This window comes from Stomoxys calcitrans, chromosome 3 (genome assembly GCF_963082655.1).
Source record: "Stomoxys calcitrans chromosome 3, idStoCalc2.1, whole genome shotgun sequence".
Classification (NCBI taxonomy): Eukaryota; Metazoa; Arthropoda; class Insecta; order Diptera; family Muscidae; genus Stomoxys; species Stomoxys calcitrans.
In genome coordinates this window covers 173,298,676-173,321,817 of record NC_081554.1, presented here as the reverse complement: position 1 = coordinate 173,321,817, position 23,142 = coordinate 173,298,676, and the positions used below count along the sequence as shown (strand labels likewise).

Sequence of the window (23,142 nt, the reverse complement as noted above, 5' to 3'; positions counted from 1 at the left end):
GACAAAAAATAACAAAAAAGTAAAAAAAAATTAAAGATGAAATATAAATTTTATAATTATGAAATTGTCAAAAAAAAATTTTTTTTTTCTTTTTTAATAAAATTATGAAAAGTCGTTCATACTGTATTAAAAATACTCTTTATAATATTTTTATTAGACGTATACTTAGAACAATGGACGTAAGCAGATCTCTCCATCTAACTTGGCCCGTTTCTAGGGTCCCAATTTAGTTCCAGGTCGTATTGCCAGACATACATTCATTTTTGACCACCCGAATCGTAGTAATTCGGCGCCTTCCAAGTTTTCAATGGCTTTGCGAGATTTTAATCGAAAGCTTACCTCCCAATATCATCAATGGTCCTCACAGTATGTAGTCAATGTATATGTCCATTTTCGTCATGTTTCGGTTATATATTCTTGGCATAACCATAGCCAATGACGCATAGCGCCATTTCGTGTGAAAATTTGCATTTGCAAAGAACTTAAAATGCTTATATCTTCTTAACTGGATGTCTGGTGGAAAAAAAGTATATTTATGATTGCCTGTTACTTGTTTTGATTACATTTGAAGAGATGATTTTAGTTTGTGGAATATTACTTTAAAGAAGCTACCTAATCCATTGATATACATTGCGAAATGTGGCTGAGCTAGCTCGCATTTGTTTGTAACTGTTCTACTAATGTGTACTTGACTGGCAAGGCCATTTATATCTAAATTTAATGAAACAAGTAAAAGCGTGCTAAGTTCGGCCGAGCCGAATCTTATATACCCTCCACCATGGATCGAATTTGTCGAGTTCTTTTCCCGGCATCTCTTCTTAGGCAAAACAAGTAAAAGCGTGCAAAATTCGGCCGGGCCGAATCTTATATACCCTCCACCATGGATCGCATTCGTCGAGTTCTTTTCCCGGCATCTCTTCTTAGGCAAAAAAAGGATATAAGAAAAGATTTGCTTTGCTATTAGAGCGATATCAAGATAGAGTCCGGTTTGGACCGCAATTAAATTATATGTTAGAGACCTGTGTAAAATGTCAGCCAATTCGAATAAGAATTGCGCCCTTTGGAGGCTCAAGAAGTAAAATAGAGAGATCGATTTATATGGGAGCTGTATCGGGCTATAGACCGATTCAGACCACAATAGCACGTATGTTGATGGTCATGAGAGAATCCGTCGTACAAAATTTCAGGCAAATCGGATAATAATTGCGACCTCTAGAGGCTCAAGAAGTTAAGATCCCAGATCGATTTATATAGCAGCTATATCAGGTTATGAACCGATTTGAACCTTATTTGACATAGTTGTTGAAAGTAACAATAAAAAACGTCTTGCAAAATTTCAACAAAATCAGATAGGAATTGCGCCCTCTGGAAGCTCAAAAAATCAAGTCCCAAGATCTGTTTATATGACAGCTTTATCAGGTTATGAACCGATTTGAACCATACTTGGCGCAATTGTTGGATATCATAACAACACGTCGTGCAAAATGTCAGTCAAATCGGATAAGAATTGCGCAGTCTAAAGGCTCAAGAAGTCAAGACCCACGATCGGTTTATATGGCAGCTATATAAAAACATGGACCGATGTGGCCCATTTACAATACCAACCGACCTACACTAATAAGAAGTATTTGTGCAAAATTTCAAGCGGCTAGCTTTATTCCTTCGGAAGTTAGCGTGCTTTCTACAGACAGACGGACGGACGGACATGACTAGATCGACTTCAAATGACATGACGATCAAGAATATATACTTTATGGGGTTTCAGACGCATATTTCGAGGTGTTACAAACAGAATGACGAAATTAGTATACCCCCCATCCTATGGTGGGGTATACTAAACCGATCTGCGATCTTGACTTCTTGAGCCTCTAGAGGGCGCAATTCTCGTCCGAGCGACAGGTCGCTGCTCCAATACAAATTTCGCCAAGCCAGTGTGCATCGCGGTCCAACTTAAAGCCGGAACTCCTGGTAATAGGACCGTTTCAGGTCTCCGCTACATGACTCTGCTTTAATCAAGAAACCCCAGCCGCAGCACAGTTAAGCCCCGATCTAAGCATCCGTGTTCAGAAGGGAAGTACCGCACCAAGACTTCACCCACATCGTTGGCCATCGTGTGTCCCGTCTCAAATGTGAAAGTACCCTGCCAGATCTCCACCTAGCATTCAAGCCAGTGTGCATTTCACCCCCCAACCATGGCCGCAAACATAAACCCTTGGTGAGAGTGTCAAAATAACCGGGAACCCCAGTCGCCCCGTCATGAGAAGCTTAGCTGAGCGCTACCGGGCGCGCCTACAGATTGCGAATAGAGAAATGCTCGATACGAAGTAACTGTAACGGGAGTCGCGGACAATCAGCGGTATCGAGGGGAACGTCTCAGTGAGAGGCCGGGCGCCACCGGGTCCTGCATAAATACTGTGTGACTATGATTCGCGATATTACAAGGCGAATTATTGGCGCCTTTAAATAACCAAGGGCCACCGTCTTCCCGCGGCGATCAGTCCCTTGGATCGGAACGATCTTGCTTACCTACAGGAGTTTGACGAGGATCGCCACCTCCACTTGCAAATGTGGTTACAACAACAACAACCCCAATCGCAGTTCAGTCAATCCCGGATCGGAGTGCCGCGCTACCACAACATAGAGAATCTGTCTCGTAGGTGATAGTGCTGTTCCACTACACCACAATAGGAGTCATCGCCCAGCTACAACACGCATTAGTCAGATCCTAAAAGTTGGCCCCCGACACGCGATGATTTTGAGCACCGCACGGGTTGGAACTCTGAGCTCCGAAATGTTTGGTGTTCATCGTTATCACAAAAAGCTCAGCTAAGAGCTACCGGATGTGACCACGTGTAGAGAGTACGCAGTAACCTTAACTACAGTCGCAGACTATCAGCGGTATCGAGCTAAGCGTCTCCGTGAGAGGCCGGGCGTCACTGACTGCTGGAAAAATACTGAATGCTTGTGACACTCGACATGACAAGGCGAGTTATTTGCGCCTACGAATAATCTCGCAGCGATCGGTCCCATGGATCGAAACAAGCTTTCTCATCTATGAAGCTTGACAAGGATTGCTACCTTCATGCACTGCAATGTAGGTATTGATTTGGTCGTTGTTCCTGCTGTCCCTTTGTTATGGCGAAACAATTAAAGGTGGTCTGATTTGTACAACAAACACAAATCATATGGAGCAATTCGCCATCTTATCATCAAACTGATCGACGTTTTGCCAACAAAGAAATTTGTGTGCGTGTACGAGCAGAGAACATGCGAGAAAGAAGATAACAACAATGAAAATGCAAACAAAACTCTTACATCTTAATACTGTCAAGCCTGGACGGCTGTCAACAGTTGTTCGGGTGAGACCACCTTATTTAATCCGCCTTGATCAGTTGTATAACCCCGTTTACACTGCTCTTTAAATCGATCATCTGTTTTCCCTTTATAAAATCCGCTGACGAGTGCCTTAAATCCGGATTTAAGGAACAGTGCAAACGGAGCTTCTGCAATTTTTTAACGCTCTTCTGCATTTGCAAACAATTTTAAATAAAAACTTGAAATGTGTAAACGCCCCCTAAACTAACATTTTATTTTTGATCTGGCATCTCTACCTCTCAAATTCCTGCAACTTACCAACACTCTTTCCAATAGGACATGCTGCTGTTGCTGTCAAAATCATTTGACATTTCACAAAAATTCACTATAGGTCTCACAAAAGCATAGCAATTTTTGCAGGTGTTGTAAATTTTATAAAATTAACAAATAAAATTGATAAAATTTCAATTGAAATTATTACAGAGCCAAAGGTAACTTTAAAATGGAGCAAATGGATATGGAATTGAAAAAAGTAAGTAGGAATTAAGCGCATAAAAAAGTCAGCAACTTTTAATGTGAGTCATTGTGTCCTGGCCAAATTGTCGCCTTTGATCTTTTTCTTCCACACAGGCATTCACCGAAATGCAAATTAACAAAATTGAGACCACAAAGAAGATGAATATGATCGATATGAAGTGTGATATGGTGAAGACGGGTAAACAGAAGTATCAATTAACCGAAAAGGGTACCAGTGATCTCACAGATGATACCAGGTAAGTATGGCGAAATGAGTCAAAGGGGTTGAGATGGAATTAAGAATTTCCTATTCTTACTAGATTTGGTTGGGAAGATCTGTAAATATTGCAAAGTAGTTAATGTGCCTTGTAATTTAGAAAATCTTTGCTGATAGTCTTCAGCTTTTAAAAATTCTCCAAACCGGTGTGACCGGAGTAGGGTTTCAAATTCCTTGGCTAAGGCGAGGGAAGAGAAATCGTTTTTTCTTTTGGGTTTTCTTTTCACTTTGCTTATTTGCCAGACATAACCAAATAGAACAGAGTTCAGGGGAAGCTTAAGACCTTGGTCAAGTATTCGGGCCTCAGAAATTGAGATTAAACGCAGCATTTTTATACCCACCACCGAAGGATGGGAGTTTATTCCTTTTGTCATTACGTTTTCAACACATCGAAATATCCATTTCCTATCCTATAAAGTATGTATTCTTGATCAGCGTTAACATCTTAAGACGATCTAGCCGTCCGGCTGTCGGTTGAAATCAGGCTTCAGTCTTTAAAAATAGAAATATTGAGCTGAAACTTTGCACAGATTCTTTTTTCGAAGATGGGTTATATCGGACTATATCTTGATATAGCCCCCATATAGACCGATCCGCCGATTTAGGGTCTTTGGCCCATAAAAGCCACATTTATTATGCGATTTTGCTGAAAATTGGGACAGTGAGTTGTGTTGGGCCCTTCGACATCCTTCGTCAATTTGACCCAGATCGGTCCAGATTTGAATATAGCTGCCATATAGACCGATCTCTCGATTGAAGGTTTTGGGCCCATAAAAGGTGCATTTTTTGTCAGATGTCGCCGAAATTTGGGACCGTGAGTTAAGTTAAGCTCCCCGACATATTTCTGCAATTTGGCCTAGATCGATCAAGATTTGCATATAGCTGTCATATAGGCCGATCTCTTAATTTAAGGTTTTGGCCCCATAAAAGGCGCATTTATTGTCCGATGTCGCCGAAATTTGAGACAGTGGGTTGTGTTAGGCCCTTCGACATTCTTCTTCAATTAGGCTCAAATTGGTCCAGATTTGGATATAGCTGTCATATAGACCGATATCTCGATTTAAATTCTTGGCCCCGTAATAGGGGCATTCATAATCCGATTTAACTGAAATTTGACACAGTGACTTATGTTAGGCTTTTCGACATCCGTTTCGTATATGATTCAGATCGGTTTATTTTTAGATATAGCTAATAAAAAGACTAATATTTTGTTATACACAATTGAACAATGACTGGTATAATTAGCATTTGGTCCAAATCGGAAAATATTTCGATATAGCTGCTATGGAGCATAAGGCATGCATTTTTCAACGGGTTTGTGGATATCCTTTTTACTTGTTTTTGTTTGTTTTGCTTATTTTCCCTTCTTCCCCCAATCTTTTTCCTTTTACTAACAATTGTGGTATTTTACTAATATTTCCTCTTTTCAGAGTCTATCTCTCGGTGGGCCGCATGTTCGTTTTAACCAGTGTCACAGATATGCGCAGCGATCTGAAAGCTAAACAAGAAAAATGTGATAAAGCCATTGAACTGCTAAGTAAGAAAAAGGAATTCCTGGTGAAATCTCTTAAAGATCAAGAGGATGGTCTGCGTGAGCTGGTGCAGCAACGTAAAGAAGCCGAAGCAGCCAAATAAAAAACTAAGTCGCTCACTCACTCACAACTCTTAGCAGTAACCAGCTCCCGCTAAACATTGTCTCTAACATTAATTTTTGCATTTAGCTTTACAAAACAGGAGAAAAAAAGGAAATGAACAAAAATGCATGTGGTTGATGGTATTGCTACCATCACACTACATCCCATGAAATCAATGAATGAATGAAACGATAACTTGTTGAACACACAAATATCTAAATTAAATTATTTAACATCAGATATAAAAGTAAGATATTAAAAACATAAAAAATCGTTCAAGTTTTTTTACTAAAATTGTTTTCTTTTTATTTTTGTTATGTTTTCACATAGTCATCCAAATTAAAATTAGCATAGGATACAAATTCATTGCCTAAATTACGTTCGTGTTGTGGTTGAAAATTGCACTTTTTTACCCCTGGCAAACTTTTGGTTAGCCAAGGCTCTACTACCTCACCGGAACAGAATATGATTTTATTGTGTTGTGGTTTCAAAAGATTGGCAATGATTTTCGAAATTTTTGTTATGCATTCTTCGGAAAGGAAGGGTGGATCAGCTATTATCAAATCAAATTGATGCCATAAGTCTTTAAGGTAATGTTCACTATCGGCTTCATTGAAATCATAAAAAACAAAGTCATCACCATAGGCAGAAAAACGTTTGTCGTATTCAAATATTTTTACTAAAACAAAAGGGAAATACAAAAAGCTTTTTGAGAGAAATGTTAATAAAAAACAGGTTATTAAAAAGAAATATTTTATGTCTTGACTTGAAACCATCACAGGATTTAGTTGGTCCATCCACTTCACTAGGCTAAAAATGAAAATTTGCTCATGAAATTTCATTATGGAACAGAGGCTAGGCCGATTTTGTTTTTTCTTCCTCAACTCATTCTATTATTTATAGTATTTAGATGAGGATCCTTGTAACACCCTTTTTGACAACTTGTTTACACTCTGCCAGCAAGGTTACACGTCCAAGTCTCTATAAAACTTCCATTAGGAATATCCACCACTTACCATTTTCATGTATTTCCTTTATAGTCCCATACAAAGAAGGACATGATAGCAAAGCTATGCTAAACTCTTTGGAATCTCCCACCAGCTGTGTTACAACTGCACCCAGAGTCTCTTTGGTACTTTGGCTATACCAAAATTGACTTAATTGCTGGAAAATTAAGACAACATTAAGATAAATTAAACAAAAGCAATTAAGGATAAATATTACAAACCCAATCTTCCTCAAATTCTGCATCCTTGCCGGCCTTCTTTTCAATCTTTTCCATTTCTTCTTGTTCTCTTTGGGCTTTTTCAACCAAGAATTGTTGAAGTATGGCGAGGGTATCGGCGGGTAAAGTGACTTCATCATCATCCATATTTATTTAGCTTCACTTTTATAAAAGATTGAGGATTTTATTTTTTATTTAAGCACCAGGCACGTTTTTAAGATGAACACAAAAAGTTTTGTTTTGATTGCTATTGTGAATGGCTAACGTTTTACAACACTGTTTTTAACGCACTATTGTTAATGGTTTAGTTCTAACATAATTAGTCACAATAAATGAAATAACGTAAAATATGTTACGTTTTAACGGTTTAAGCGCCGTATGTACCTCAAAAGATTTAATAAGGTGGTCTCACGCGAACAGCTGTTAACAGTCGGCCAGGGGCCGAATTACGACATACGTGAACGTGTAAAATCGTTAGAAATCTCTCTTTTGTGATATACGTATCTTTTTATTGAACGGGGATTTTTTAAATTTAAGAACGCGAGTATATAAATCGTTCATTATTTATAAAAACTTTGACATAAAATAATTTAATAATATAATAGTTTCGCCATGGTTAGGTCACTTGCGAAAACATAATGTGGATAGACCCCATGAACACCGATTGAAATGTCCTTAAATAGAAGAAATCGTAAACAAAGAATGAATGGAAAAAGAGAACAAGTTAACATGCCAAGTACTGCCAAAAATTGAAAAAAAATTATATGTCAGCTGATCGCTTGGCTTAACCTTAATCAGTGAATCCTGATATCCGAAGTCTTTTAAGAAAAAACAAAAGAAAAAACTTTAAAGCCAAAGCCGCCAAGTAAAGCCAAATAATTGTCTGTTGTTTAGTTAACGAATTACTATTCGTAAGCGAAAACAGCTGATTTTAACGATATCGATTAACGTTAAAAGTTGCCACTGAATACCGTTGCAGTCGCGAACAATCAGCGGTATCGAACGGAGAGCCTCAGTGAGAGGTCGGGTGCCACCGGCTCTTGCACAAATACTGAATAACTATGATGCTCGGTAAGACAAGGCGAATTATTGGCGCTTTTAAATAATCATTGGCCAACCTGATTCCGCGGCGGTCGATCATTTGGTCCGGAACAAGTTTGCTCACATACAGGAGCTTGACGAGGATCATGACATAATTACCAGATAGTGTACCGTAAACTGCTGAATACAATTTTTTCTCGCGAATTTCACTATCTGTCAACGAGTTTTGGTTGGGTGTGTATTATAGTTACGACACACAAACAACGAAAATGTAACATACACAAAATAAGAGTTGCACTCATCAATGATCTTGACAGTTAGTGCACTCAATATTTTGTTGTAGGACAACTGCCACAACCTGTAAATGAATATATCTTGGGAGAGAATAACCACCTCCACATGAACACATGATCGCCACCTCCACTACAACAACAGGCTTTCATCATGGTATAACGCCTAGTAGTAGACTTCATTCACAGCGAAAATGCCTATTAAATTATTGCGAAATCCGACGACTTTTTTCTTGTCAGAACAAAAACAAAAGTTAAACAACAACACACAACAAAGATGACAGTATTGAAGCAGAGTTGATTCGGCCCATTTCGTGGGCGTTTAATTACATTTGCAACAAGACGTATTCATTTACAGGTAGTGGCAGTTGCCCAACAACAAAATCTTGAGCGCACTATCTGTCAAAATCAGTGATTAGTTACTAGTTCGCGCCATTTTTCGTTGTTTTGTGTGTTATAGTTCTTAACTATAATACACACACACACAACCATAACTCGTTGACAGACAGTGCACTTCGCGAGAAATCACTTTACTCAGCTGTTTTCGGTACACTACCTGGTAATTATGTTATGATTTGCAATTAAAATTGTTGGAAACTTATTCTGATGCAGCCACACTACTACTAGTCGCTACTATTTTGCCCATAGAACTCAGTACCACTTGTACGAAATGAGTTCGCATTATCTTTGTCACCATTTTTTATAGTGCGTTTTGACAGTTGTTCGTATGAAAAGTCGAAGTCAGTACAAGGCTTTATGAAAAAAGTTTTTAGCCACTAAAAGTCGACTTCGACTTATCAATAGTCGATTAGTAAGTCGATTAATCGATTAGTCGAATGTCGACTGATTTTAGATCCAAGTCTGACGTGTGTGTCGTGTGCGTAAATATTAGCTTTCGCTTTCATAAAATCCGGACGTAGTTTTTTTGAGTGTTTTATAAATCGATCGGTGAGCCATAGATATTAAAGCATTTCTGAATAAAATTAAAGCATTTAAGAATAACGTAAGTAAGATAATCTAAAGTTATATTGAGTGTTTTCGGCCAATAATTGAAGGGAAGCATTTGCATTATTGCTGGTCACGGCACATCACGAGGGCCATTATGGTGGTTCTGTGGCCAGCATACGGGGGAAACATAAGCAGCCGTCTGCTAAGCCAACCCAGCCAGTCACCACTATAGAGTATCTCTTTATGTTGCAGAATTACCTACCCATCCAAAAATGTGTCTTGCATTTAATTGTAGTTTGGCAAAAAAGTAAACGATTAAAAACAATTTGGGTCAGTCGGTGGAAGAGGAGGAGATGGTGTAAAAGAAACGAAACTTGAATGGAAAGGCCCTTTATGGGGGGTTTTGAATTCAAAGCACTTTAAAAAGCAAAATTGATGGTGACAGTTTCTTTAATGAATGTGAGATTTTGTCAGATGATGGTTGATGTCTTGTTCGAAAGTGACTGACCTCTGATAAATGCCGATATACCTGTCTTGTGCTTTAAATAATTTAAAAATATCTCTCATCTGAGAAATCATGTATACAGGTCAACGTACAGTTCCGATTTTTTTAGGTCTTTAAAGAAACAACAGTGCGGTTGTTGTTGTTGTTGTTTTAGTCTGGCCTCATTACACAAATTACAACATCCGAAGGGCCCTCATGGTTTTTATTTTCCTCTCAAATTTCAACTCCTGTTTTCCATTTGAAATGCATCAATTTAATTTAATTAATGTGGCGATGATAGCGAAATCACAAATGTGTTCTCTGAACTTTGGAGTTTGTTGCTGTTTCAAATCCAGTTTTTTTTTATTTGTATGACATTTTCTCGCAAATCATTGCACGATATGCCGTCGTCGTTGTCACTTTTTTTTTAAATTTAAATACAGCGGTCAAAAAAAGTATTCATCATTAGCAAAATTGATAATAAATTCACTTATTTTGGGTAATTGAAGAAAATTTAAAGTAAACAAATAATGCAGTTTTATGCAATAGTTTATTTTTCGTAATATGTTTTAAAATAAATTCAAAAAATAAATTTAATTAGCGCAAAAAATGCAATTTTATATAATAACACCAAAAACAGAACAAAAAAAGTATTCATCATTGATGTGCTATCATCAAAGTCAAATTCAAATATTATTTGGGAATCCCCCTTTTCTGTTTTATTTAGTAAAGGAGGCTTTGCCCTTGACAGCAAATATTTAATTTCATTGAAAATATAGTTTTTGTCAAAATGGGTCGTAAGCAAAACGAGGTTTCTGATGAGGTAAAAGTTTTGATAATAAAACACCACAGGAATGGTTTAACTCAAAAAACTATCAGTGAAATATTAAATAGACCACGATCTACTATACAATCCATCATCAGAAAGTGGACAGAAACGAAAACTGTTGACAATAAACCAAGATCTGGTCGACCAAAAGCACTTTCAGTTGGAGATGTGCGTTGGCTAGTGCGGCAAGTTCAGAAAACTCCGAAGACAAATGCGACCATTCTTCGTAAAAACACTATGGAATATTTAGGGAAGGAAGTTACTACACAAACAATTCGAAATACACTCAAAAGGCATAGTTACAGAGGAAGAACTGCACGTAAGAAGCCCTTTATAAATAAAATAAACCGAGTGAAAAGGCTAAACTTCGCAAAAATGTATGTAAAACAGCCCGAATCATTTTGGAAAACAGTCATTTTTGCAGACGAGAGCAAGTTTAATCTTTTTGGGTGCGATGGAAAGGTCATAGTGTACAGAAAACCAAATACAGAGCTTGAAGAACGAAACACAGTTGCTACTGTAAAACATGGTGGAGGTGGTTTAATGGTTTGGGGGTGTATGGCGGCTTCAGGAGCGGGAAATCTTGAAATTATTAATGGAGTAATGGATCATAAGTATTACATTGACATTTTAAAGAGGAATTTAAAAGATAGTGCTGTAAAACTTGGGCTTGGTAATAACTTTCAATATTATCAAGATAATGACCCCAAACATTCTGCTTTAAATACCAAGATGTGGATGCTGTATAACTGCCCCAAAGTCATTAAAACTCCTCCTCAAAGTCCCGACTTGAACCCAATTGAACATCTTTGGGAACATCTCGAACGCAAATTGAGAACGCGCAATTTTTCGAGCAAGAGTCAAATGCAACAGGTGATAATGTCAAACCATCAAACCGTTTAAAAGAAGTTATAAGACGCGGTGGTCGAATAACAAAGTATTAATTTTTTTAAATTATGTTATTTATTTTTTTGTTTTTTTGCAATGATGAATACTTTTTTTGTTTAATTTTTTGTGTTCAGCTGTAAAATGGCCCTTTTTGTTCCAATAAATACTATTTTTTTCTTTAAAAACAATGAAATTGTGTACATATATATCACACAAGCACTACTGCATCATTAGTTTAATACATTTTTATTCCAATTGTCTTTTGTAGACTTATTAAAAAAAAAAACATTGAATGATGAATACTTTTTTTGACCGCTGTATGTTCCCATTAAATGTTGAATGATAGTAGCTGTTAACCATGCAGTGTTCGAAGACAACAATGTTAACAAATTGTTGATTAGTTTAAGTTGAGAGAACTCCATCCAGAATTAGAGTATAGCTGCTGGTCTAACTAGATGAGGGACATATACATACATAACCGGAGGCAATACCGGAAAAACTGAATGAGATGACGAAACTTTTATGTTTTAATGAAATTGCGATTTTTGCATTTTTGCTTGATACATAGAAACTTCTCGCATTTCAAAGAGTGCAATGAACATTTAATCTCCTGGTAGTCTCTCAACTTTTGTAGAGTTTTCCTGAAGGCCAAACAAATGTCGCATTACTTAGAGGATAGGTTGATGATTAAATAACTTGAGCCATATCTTGGATCAGTCAGGGCCACGTCACTAACATTGCCAAATTATTGAACATCCCATGAGTGTTGTGGAGAGTGCCATTCGTCGCACTTGTGTGTCCGAGCCGAATGACAACCGTCATAACTTATCTTGAGCGTAGTTAGTTAAACCGTTCAGGAAAATAATCTGGATGAACCCGTTGTCTACAACATAATTAAGGTGCTCAACCTGTTTCTGGACAGCCTTATGGTTCCTCGTGTCTGGAAAATAGGCGTAGTGATCACGCTACTAAAGCCAAAATAGTATTCGAGCAAGTGAGATTCGTACACACAGATTTTCCTTGATTCGCTAGTTACTTGAGATGCTACTTTTCCCAAGCCTTGTAGCAAAATCTAGAAATGCTCATCGTTAGCATGGATTTCATAAAAAGCATAGATAGCTAGACGGCTGTTTGGCATGCACATATTAGCCTCACAGGGCAAGCCAAGTGCCATATGACGCATATCGCGTACAGCAACACAGCAAATGCTTTTAATAGGTCATTCTTGCCACGTTTTTAAGGACTTAGCCAACATGAATCTTTAGCTGGCTCTGAAACGTTGTTGACTTGCGACTTTCTTATGTTGTCGTCAGTCGCATTTAGAATAAAAACATGTAAAAAGGTATTAAGTTCGGCCGGGCCGAACTTTGGTTACCCACCACCTCGGGGTATATATGTAAACTCCCTTTCGTCACAATCCGGATCAGGTTTCATTCCTTTCTGTGCCCTTTTTTGATTCTCCAGCCAGCGTTTTGATTCTCTCCCCTTGTCTCTTTCATTTCCATAAGCATTTTGTTGTTGTTGTAGCCACATTTTCATGTGGAGGTGGCGATCCTCGTGAGCAAGCTCGTTCCGGTCCAAAAGGACAGATCGCCGCGGGAACATGGTGGCCATTGGTTATTTAAAGGCGCAAACAACTCGCCTTGTCATATCGAGCATTATAGGTACTCAGTATTTGTGCCAGAACCGGTGCCGCCCGCCCTCTCACTGAGACTCTCCACTCGATAAAGCGGATTTTCCGCAACTGCCGTTGCAACTTCTTCATATGGGGCATTCCACTATCCGCAACCTGTGGACGCGCCCGGAAGTCTAAAAGGACAGATCGCCGCGGGAACATGGTGGCCATTGGTTATTTAAAGTCGCAAATAACTCGCCTTGTCATATCGATCATCATAGGTACTCAGTATTTGTGCCAGAGACTGTCCGCTCGATACGGCTGATTGTCCGCGACTGTCGTTGCAACTAGTCCGTATGGGCCATTTCACTATCGGCAACCTGTGGACGCGCTTGGTAGCTCGCAGCTAAACTTCTCGTGACACCAATGAACATCACACAGATCGGACCTCAATTTTCCAGCCTGTGTGGTGCTCAACGGTATATGTAGTGGCAGCTCGTGATCGTCCTTAATGCCGCGTTTTGACCAGTCTATAGGTTTTACTGGAGTTGGGTAAGTCATCATACGTCAACCAATTGCCTTATAGATTGTAAACAAGTAAAAGCGTGGTAAGTTCGGCCGGATTGAATCTTGGGAACCCAACTTCCTGGACTCTGCTAAAATATGGGAGCTATATCTAGTTACAGACCGAATTGAGGCGTATTTGGCGCAGTTGTTGAGAGTCAAAACAGAACACTTTATGCAAAATATCAGCTAATTCGAATCAAAATCGCGGCTTGTAAGGGCTCAAGAAGTCAAATCGGGAGATCGATTTATATGGGAGCTATATCAGGTTATAGACCGATTTCAAACGTACTTGGCATGTTTGTTGGAAGTGAAAATAGAACACTATGCGCAAAATTTCAGCCAAATCGGATGAAAATTGCGGTTTCCAGGGGCTCAAGAAATCAAATCCGGAGATCGGTTTATATGGGAGCTATATCAGGTTATAGACCGATTTGAACCGTACTTTGCACAGTTGTTGGGAGTCATAACAGAACACAATGTACAAAATTTCAGCCAAATCGGATGAAAATTGCGGTTTCCTAGGGCTCAAGAAATCAAATCCGGAGATCGGTTTATATGGGAGCTATATCCGATTTTTGACCGATTTGGACCGTACTCGGCAAAGTTGTTGAAAGTCAAAATAAAACACTATGTGCAAAATTTAAGCCAAATCGGATGAAAATGAAGGCTTCCAGGGGATCAAGAAATCAAATCGGGAGATCGGTTTATATGGGAGCTATATCAGGTTCTTGACCAATTTGGGCCGTACCTGGCAAAGTTGTTGGAAGTCATAAAAGAACACTACGTGCAAAACTGCCGCGAAATCGTATAAAAATTGTGGCTTCCATGGGCTCAAGAAGTCAAATCGGGAGATCGGTTTATATGGGAGCTATGTCAGGTTCTTGACCGAAATAACCCGTACTTGGCAAAGTTGTTGGAAGTCAAAATAGAATACTTTGTGCACAATTTCAGCCAAGTCGGATGAAAATTAAGGCTTCCAGGGGCTCAAGAAGACAAATCGGGAGATCGGTTTATGCGGGAGCTATATCAGGTTTTTGACCGATTTGGACCGTACTTAGCAAATTTGTTGGAAGTCATAACAGAACACTACGTGCAAAATTGCTGTCAAATCGGACAAGAATTGTGGCTTCCAGGGGCTCAAGACGACAAATCGGGAGATCGGTTTATATGAGACCTATATCCAAATCTGAACTAATATGGCCCATTTGCCATGCCCAACGACCTGCATCAATACCAAGTATCTGTGCAAAATTATAAGCGGCTAGCTCTACGCGTTCCACCGCTATCGTTATTTCGACAGACGGACGGACGAACATGGCTAGTCCGAATTAGAATTTCGAGACGATCAAGAGTATATACACTTTATGGGGTCCTAGATCAATATTTCGAGGTGTTACAAACAGAATGACTAGATTAGTATACCCCCATCCTATGGTGGCGGGTATAAAAGGGTATCTTTGTGCATTCCTCATGTGCTGCCGGCTAAAGATTTGAGGACCTCGATCCTGCCTTATGGCAGACTGGTGTAACATGGGCTGATATTGAGGAGAGTTTGTCGGACACCCTCGAAATTTTTGTGTACTTTTTGTTGTCCCTCGCCAGTTTTCAGAACTTACCTGGCAGGGGGTAAATGGAGCTTAGAGTAGTAGAGGTTATTAAGGATCGGAGAACTCCCTGGTGAACAACCTGTAGTACTCTACGTGGCTCGACTTCCTCTTTCTGAACGCTTCGTATGACTGTCAACCACACAGTAAGTTCACAACTCTGTTCTTGATGGAGTGTGAGAGATCGAACCTAATGACGTGGTTGAAAAGTATAATTGACCAAATCAAATGCCCTAGTTGCGGTGAGCGCTGCTGCAGCTGTTTTGTGAATCTTACGGAGCTCTTGTTGATCTGCTGGCTGTAGGGATTAACTCAAGCACAATTTTTTAATTTTTTTTTTTAGAAAAAAAATTGATTTTCATAAAATTTTTGTCAAATTGTTAGTTCACAATTCCCCTCTTCTTCGAGTGCGAGAGATCGAACCTAATGACGTGATTGAAAAGTATGGTGTGATTGACTATATAAAATTTCTTAGAGGTGATTAGTGCGGTTGTTGTGCTGTGCATCTTACGGGCCCTGTTTGAGCTGCTCGCAGTAGGGATGAACTCAAGCACAAATTTTTTAAATTTTTTTTGTATTTTAGAAAAACTTGTTTTTCAACAAATTTTTGTCAAAATTGAATTTTCATCGAAACACTTTCTTAGAAAATGTGAATTTTTAATTTTCATCAAAAAATTTGTCTTTTAATTGATTTTCAAAGAAAATTTTTGCAACTTTTTGTTTTCGTTATTGTTTGTCAAAATTGGAGAAAATTTTTGAAAAATTTTATTTTTAAGGAAATTTTGTCAAAATTGGATTTTTTGCAGAAAATGTTGTCCAATTTTGGTTTTCATAAAAAATGTTTCCAACATTTTTATTCCATAAAAAATTTTAATAAAATTTTATTATCCAAAAAAATCCGTCAAATTTTTGTTTTCATAGAAAATTTCGCCAACATTTCTTTTTCTATAGAAAATTTTAATAAAATTTTATTATTATAAAAAATTTGTCAAATTTTAGTTTTCATAGAAAACTTGTTGGACATTTTTTATATGGAGAAAATTTAGTTAATTTTTGATTTTTATAGAAAATTTTTGTCAACATTTTCAGGAAAGAAGAGTTCCAAAACTTGATCTACAATTTCATTCCTAAGTTTCTGCATTGTATCCACTGTATGCCACTATTTCCATTGACCTAGCACAATGAAAAAAATTATTTGAAAGAACATTTCCCACACGAAAGCAAATACTATTTTGTTGTTGTTGTAGAGACAGACAATCGATGTGGAAGAAACAATTTAAAGCACCACCAGAACCACCATAGCCACCTACACTCCTAGCACCACTAAACCCTATAAAGTATTGATTGCTTTTAATTATTAATTAAACCTTGTGGGCCACATACGAGTTCTGTCCCAGTTCTCCCTCGCTAAGCGAACGGTGGCAAGTCAACAATCCACGGCAAGAATAAAATAAAAACTTCAGTTGAAGAATTTTGGTAAAAAAAAAAGAAAAAAATTAGTTCAAGGTCATTGAGACCTATTTTCCATTTCTGAACTGAACTGAACATTTTCCTATTTTATGTCTCCCATAGAAATATTGGAAAATATGACATAGCACAATTTCAGTTCAAGATATGTGTACTCTTATCAACCTATTTTAGCGCTAAGAGCAGTGGGTAGGTGTCCCAGTAGAGGGCATAAAATGAATTGCCATTTCTCTACTCCCTCCCCAGTTTTTTTCTCTTCTGTGTATGCTTTCTAGCTTTGTTTTTTTTATGAACCACACATATCGTCGAGTAATTGAATTTTTATTGTCGACTCTTTCATGACAATGATTAGGTTTCATTATCAACATAAAGGTGTTGTCGATTGGAAAAAAAGAATATTCATAGTCCGCTGAACCAAGTGTTATTTCATTCAATATTTTATGGGGATGATGAAATTGTTGGGAAACAGTTTGAAAAGTTTGCCAAAATTTTATTGTCATAGAAAATTTTTTTCAAAATTAGATTTTTATTGAAAATATTTGGTAAAAAATTTATTGTCATAGGCTCAAATTCTCTTTCCGGCGCTCTCATATTGTCATACCCGCTCGGCGGTTTTGGGATGGGGCGTGCCCCCAACCACTATATCACAACTTTGGATGTCAGATACATACTTTACTTTGAAATATTTTTCGTTGAAGTCTTATATTGTTCTGGCAGGCATGACCTCTCAAGGGGTTTTGGGAAGGGGTATCCCGCCATTAACCCATAAATGGGGTATCATCTTCTTGTTTTTGTTTCCCCGCTTTTGCTCAATGGAAAAGTCGTTAGAAGAATAGCTTTTTTGACACTCCTATATTTTTTGGTCAAAATTTTTGCTCTATAGAAAATATTGTACACTTGTTTATCCAAAAAATATCTTAAATCATTTTCCAGAATCAAGTCGATATTTGCTTTTTCGATAACAAATTGACTGTTTTTTACGGGTTTAAGGAATTCATTTTTCTTCAAATGCTTTCTATAGAGAGAATGGAATTGCTACTTGTTACAAAGAAAAAACGAAGAAGTTCACCGAACCTATGATATGCATAAACCTCAGATAACGTTTCATCGTCAGCTGAATATATTCATGCTTAAATCACATTCATGATTTTTTGGTTGGTTATCATTGGTGGTTTTACGAGGGAGGAGAACATTTTAAAGTTCTCTCAAAAGCCAAAGGTTTACATTCAGATTTTTCACGAAATTTTGACCATCAGACTTTCCACCGAAAGTCTGTTGGTCAAAACTTCTGAAAGTGTGCTTTAATATATAAACGTAGGTTGTGGTTTTGATTCTTAGTAAAGGCCAATAGCTTTCAAAAAACATTTGTGGTATTCAAATTGTCTTAAAATAACCCAAGTGAATCTGTTTGCTAAGGGGCTCCACAACTTAACTTAGGTAAAACAAGTAAAAGCGTGCTAAGTTAGGCTGGGCTGAATCTTATATACCCTCAATCATGGATCGCATTTGTCGAGTTCTTTTCCCGGCAACTCTTAAGAAAAAAAAGGATAAAAAAGTTATTAGAACGATATCGCGATATGGTCCGGTATGGACCACAATTCAGTTATATGTTGGAGACCTGTGTAAAATGTCAGCCAATTCGAATAAGAATTTGGGGGCTCAAGAAGTAAAATAGAGAGATAGATTTATGTGGCTATAGACCGATTCAGACCATAATAAACACGTATGTTGATGGTCATGAGAGGATCCGTCGTACAAAATTTCAGGCACATCGGATAATAATTCCGACCTCTAAAGGCTCAAGAAGTCAAGATCCCAGATCGGTTTATATGGCAGCTATAGTAGGTTATGAAGCGATTTGAACCTTATTCGGCAGAGTTGTTGAAGGTCATAATAAAATACTTCATGCAAAATTTCAGCCAAATCGAATAGGAACTGCGCCCTCTAGAAGCTCAAGAAGTCAAGTTCCCAGATCGTTTTGTATGACAGCTATATCAAGTTATTGACCGATTTGAACCATACTTGGCAGAGTTTTTGGAAGTCATAGAGAAACACATCGTGCAAAGTATGGTTCAAAATGTATCATAGCCTTATATAGCTGCCATATAAACTGATCTCGAATCTTGAGTTCTTGAGCCACTAGAGGGCGCAATTCTTATCCGATTTGGCTGAAATTCTCCATCATGTGTTGTGTTATGTCTTCCAACAACTATGCTTAGTTAGGTTTAAAACGGTTCATAACCTTATATAGCTGTCATATAAACTGATCTGGGTTCTTGACTTCTTGAGCCTCTAGAGGGCGCAATTACTATCCGATTTGAAAATTTTGTACAACGGCTTCTCCCATGACTTTCAACATAAGTGTAAAATATGGTCTGAATCAGTCTATAGCCTGATACAGCTCCCATATAAGCCCATCTGATTTTACTTCTTGAGCCCCTTAAGGGCGCATTTTTTATTCGGATTGGGTGAATTCAATTATAGTCCGAATCGGACAAAAACTTGATATTGCTCTAATAGCATATATTAGAACAATATATTCGATCCATGGTGGAGGATATATAAGATTCGGCCTAGCCGAACATAGCATGCTTTTTCATGTTTTATTGGGTTGCCCAAAAAGTACTTGCGGATTTTTTAAAAGAAAGTAAATGCATTTTTAATAAAACTTAGAATGAACTTTAATCAAATATACTTTTTTTACACTTTTTTTCTAAAGCAAGCTAAAAGTAACAGCTGATAACTGACAGAAGAAAGAATGCAATTACAGAGTCACAAGCTGTGAAAAAATTTGTCAACGCCGAATATATGAAAAATCCGCAATTACTTTTTGGGCAACCCATATATGGAGTTTGACAGCATTCATCTCTAAAATCTGAGCAGAATACTCTGCTTAAACAAGAAGACGCGAAGAGATGACATATGCCAAATGTGTTTGTCCAGCTGACCCTTATCATCCTTATCATTCACAAAAAATCGCATGCATCATAGTGTTTGAGCTGTGTTTAGTAAACACGAATAAGCAAACAGTTGAGTAAAAATTTTTTCGAGGTGCACTATAATTCGAAAACAGATGCCTCATGCACAAGTCGCCTTTTTTGACTTAATGAGCCTCTAGAAAGCTTTGGGAGAGACACGAACCCCTGATACTTGGCCTTCGAATTCTATATGAGATTCGTGCTCGACTCTCAGGTATCTTTCATTTAAATCCCATATTGTTCCGATCGGTCTATATGACCCCTAGTTACTTGACTTGAAATTTTTATGTCTGATTTGTTGTTGTTGTAGCAGTTTGTTGTGTTCTATCAATCGTCTGTTTGATTCTGTTGAGTGTCCAAATCCAGGAACTCTACGACTAAGATGGGGTGTGGGTCTGAGTCGAGTGGGTTTGGCTGGGCAGTTAAAGAGGTGACGTGTATTGTGTGGTCCCAGGTCACAATCGTATCAATCCTTGCTCAGTAAAAGTTAAGACGGCTACATCTGCTAGATCGTAATTGAGCCAGACCTGCTCTGGTTTGCCGGGGAAGGCCAATTTCTTCAGGTGGAACGGGAGGCGGTCCTTCTTCAAGGACTATATTCACCCGGTAGCTATTGGGTTGCCCAAAAAGTAATTGCGGATTTTTCATATAGTCGGCGTTGACAAATTTTTTCACAGCTTGTGACTCTGTAATTGCATTCTCTCTTCTGTCAGTTATCAGCTGTTACTTTTAGCTTGCTTTAGAAAAAAAGTGTAAAAAAAGTATATTTGATTAAAGTTCATTCTAAGTTTTATTAAAAATGCATTTACTTTCTTTTAAAAAATCCGCAATTACTTTTTGGGCAACCCAATATTTAACGTATCTGCTACCGTGTCTGCACGAATGTTGTCTAGACCCGCTAAACCTCACGTTCTAGATCATATAGATCTACCTTAAGGCTTCCATGCCTTAAGGTTACCTATCCACAAGATGATGATTTGGATCGTCTCTGCGATAACAGCCCAAAAGATATTGCTTAAACAGCATGCAGTTATGTCTTCGCAATGGTAAGATCTTTGTCTCCTGATGGAGGTGGTTCACGTGAGAACCGAGGAGACAGCCCGTCGCAGTTCGAAGGGCGGCATTCTGACAGATCTGAATACTATTCCACTGCCTCTCACAGAGCTGACGAGACCGCAGTGGCGTTGCATAACTTACCACAGACCACTAACTGCTTTGTACGTGGTCATCAATTGTGTGGTATGTAATCGGTAGGGCAGAAGTTTTCCAGAGATATTTTTTTTTTTATACCTGCGCTCCAATATTCTTGAAACCATTTTGCAAAACTTAAAATACTCTCTCAGTCCAAAAAGTACCTTTTTAGTACCATTTTATATTTTGTATTTTCCATCCCTGATAAAGGTTGTTCCTACTCTCCCGCAAACTTTTACTGGAAGAGTACGCGAACAGACCTAAAATCAGGTTAGGCATATAATATGTGTACTCAAATATTGCAAAAGTTACTGGAAGTTGTTCGCGTACTTTATTTGCCAGCAGAAGAGAGCGGGAGAGTGCGTGAGAGCGAGCACAATTTTGAGTGTTGTGTAATTGAGAGCTTGCAAATTTCTACTGGAGTTTTTTTTCCTAGGATAAATTTGCAGCATCGATCAGCTGGTTAATAAACACCAGTTGTTTAATTCCGATAAATTACAAAAGAGAGTTAAGGATGTGCTTACTCTCCTGCAAATTTGTACTGGCAAACTTTTACTGGAAAAGTACGCGAACAAACCTAATGTAAAAGAAATAAAAAGTCTTAAATAAAGCATTTACTTTAAATTTTACTCAAAATCAGAGTTGCACAAAACGCTGATTTTGACATATAGTGCACTTGATTTTTTGTTGTTGGGCAACTGCACTTACCTGTATCGATTTATCTTGGTTTGATCTATGTTTTGTACACATACCCATAGCAGCTGCTGTTTAAGCTAAACTCGCTTAAACAGTAACTTTTTTCATTCGGATTGAACTGAAGTTTACCCTTAAGGTAAAGGAAAATTGCATCATCATCCGTCTTGCTAAGCTACGCTAAATCATAAAAATTTGTGCAACCTCAAAACATACCTGACCGCATTTTCCATACCTACCTCGTAATTAGCCCCTCTTCCCATTCCCCCATCACACTCGTATGTGTTAATTATTGCGTATAAGGCTTCACAACAGGTTTATAGCATTTTTTTTTGTTTATCATGTAACACTTTTTTTATAATGTGTGTTTGTAGACAAGTTTCGATTTCAACTTGAGTTGTAGTTTGGTTTTAGTCGTTCGGACTAGTGAAAATCTAACGCAGCGAGCAAATATATGTTGCTGTTTATTTAGCAGTGCTAAAGCTTTTCTCACTGGTTTGAATCGTTTTCTGATTGTTATACGTAAATAAAAAATTATATTTTTAAAATACTTTAAATTCTATATTCGAGATATTCAAAATTTCTAGGGAAACTTGTTATGTTAATGTTATTAAAATTAAAAAAAAGGTCTTACGAAGAAGGCAGTAAGAAAATATCAAAAGTATTTTTTTAAATGTTTATTTAAAAACCAGTAAGGAAAGGCAAAAGTCGGCCGGTGAATAATACCCTACACCTACCCTTTAAGTATGAAGTGTAAGCTATATCTTATTCCGACCCAAATTTGACGGACCTCGCCGGATGTTTTCAAATGGTTATCACATTTCGAGCAAATATGCTCAAACAAATCAAATGACAACATTATTGCAAATTACCCAAAATCTGAGAGCTATATCTTAATCTGAACCGAGTTCAAGCAAACTTCTTAGATTTCGTGGTAGTCGTCGAGGAAAGCGTTGTGCAAAATTTTGGCAAGATTGGTCAAAAAATGCGATTTCTATGAATTTGAACAGTAATGTCGAGAGTCGAGAGAAAGTCCTTCCTGCCAAATTTCGAGAGAATCGGTTCACAAATGAGCACATTATTGCAATATTTCTCTATAAAATTCGCCAATAAAAGCGAAACTTATAAGAGAACCTCTCGTGCAAAAATTTGTGAGAATCGGCTTACAAATGATGATATAATTGCAATAGAAGTCCAAATCAGACGAACTAACTGAACAGATTTCTATGAAATACACCAAAAATATCGAAATTTATGAACGAATCCTCTGTGCGAAATTTCGTGAGAATCGGTTTACAAATGACCATATAATTGCAGTTTTAGTCCAAATCGGATGAACATATATATGGGAGTTATATCTAAATATGAACTGATTTTTTCCAATTTCATTAGGCTTCGTCTTTAGACCCAAGAAAGTGCTTGTTCCAAATTTGAAAGCGATCAGATGAAAATTGCGACCTGTACTTTCTACACAATTTAGCATGGACGGATATAGCTAAATTGAATCAAAAAGTGATTCTGAGTCGATCAGTTTACTTATCAATGGGCTTATCGTCGAAATCGGACAATAAATGCGGCCC

At 37.7% G+C, this 23,142-nt stretch overlaps 3 protein-coding genes and 1 long non-coding RNA gene across 7 annotated transcripts in view; 3 read left to right on the top strand and 1 right to left on the bottom strand.

Moving 5' to 3' along the window:
- The first annotated feature begins 163 nt into the window (after nucleotides 1–163).
- On the top strand, nucleotides 164–549 carry LOC106083032 (uncharacterized). Its single transcript, XR_001220590.1, has 2 exons — nucleotides 164–366; nucleotides 433–549. It is a non-coding gene; the product is annotated as an uncharacterized LOC106083032 (long non-coding RNA).
- Nucleotides 550–3,676: 3,127 nt separating this feature from the next.
- LOC106083031 (prefoldin subunit 1) lies at nucleotides 3,677–6,028 on the top strand. Its single transcript, XM_013245848.2, has 4 exons — nucleotides 3,677–3,735; nucleotides 3,799–3,847; nucleotides 3,946–4,088; nucleotides 5,539–6,028. Exons 2-4 carry the CDS (start codon nucleotides 3,818–3,820, stop codon nucleotides 5,741–5,743), a joined length of 378 nt encoding a protein of 125 aa, XP_013101302.1. The 5' UTR covers nucleotides 3,677–3,735; nucleotides 3,799–3,817; the 3' UTR covers nucleotides 5,744–6,028.
- Nucleotides 6,029–7,193, bottom strand: LOC106083030 (protein-lysine N-methyltransferase CG9154). Its single transcript, XM_013245847.2, has 3 exons — nucleotides 6,971–7,193; nucleotides 6,759–6,906; nucleotides 6,029–6,421 (listed from the first exon to the last, which is right to left on the bottom strand). Exons 1-3 carry the CDS (start codon nucleotides 7,112–7,114, stop codon nucleotides 6,057–6,059), a joined length of 657 nt encoding a protein of 218 aa, XP_013101301.2. The 5' UTR covers nucleotides 7,115–7,193; the 3' UTR covers nucleotides 6,029–6,056.
- A 1,952-nt stretch (nucleotides 7,194–9,145) lies between these two features.
- The window catches only part of LOC106083048 (Krueppel homolog 2), a 41,132-nt gene continuing 27,135 nt past the window's right edge, over nucleotides 9,146–23,142 (top strand). The window contains exon 1 of one of the 4 annotated variants that reach the window (XM_013245868.2): nucleotides 9,146–9,246. The gene's annotated coding sequence lies outside the window, so the exon portion shown is untranslated. Of the gene's footprint in view, nucleotides 9,302–21,982; nucleotides 22,085–23,142 lie in introns of those variants that run through there. The other 3 variants (XM_013245866.2, XM_013245870.2, XM_013245869.2) reach the window with 3 other exon arrangements.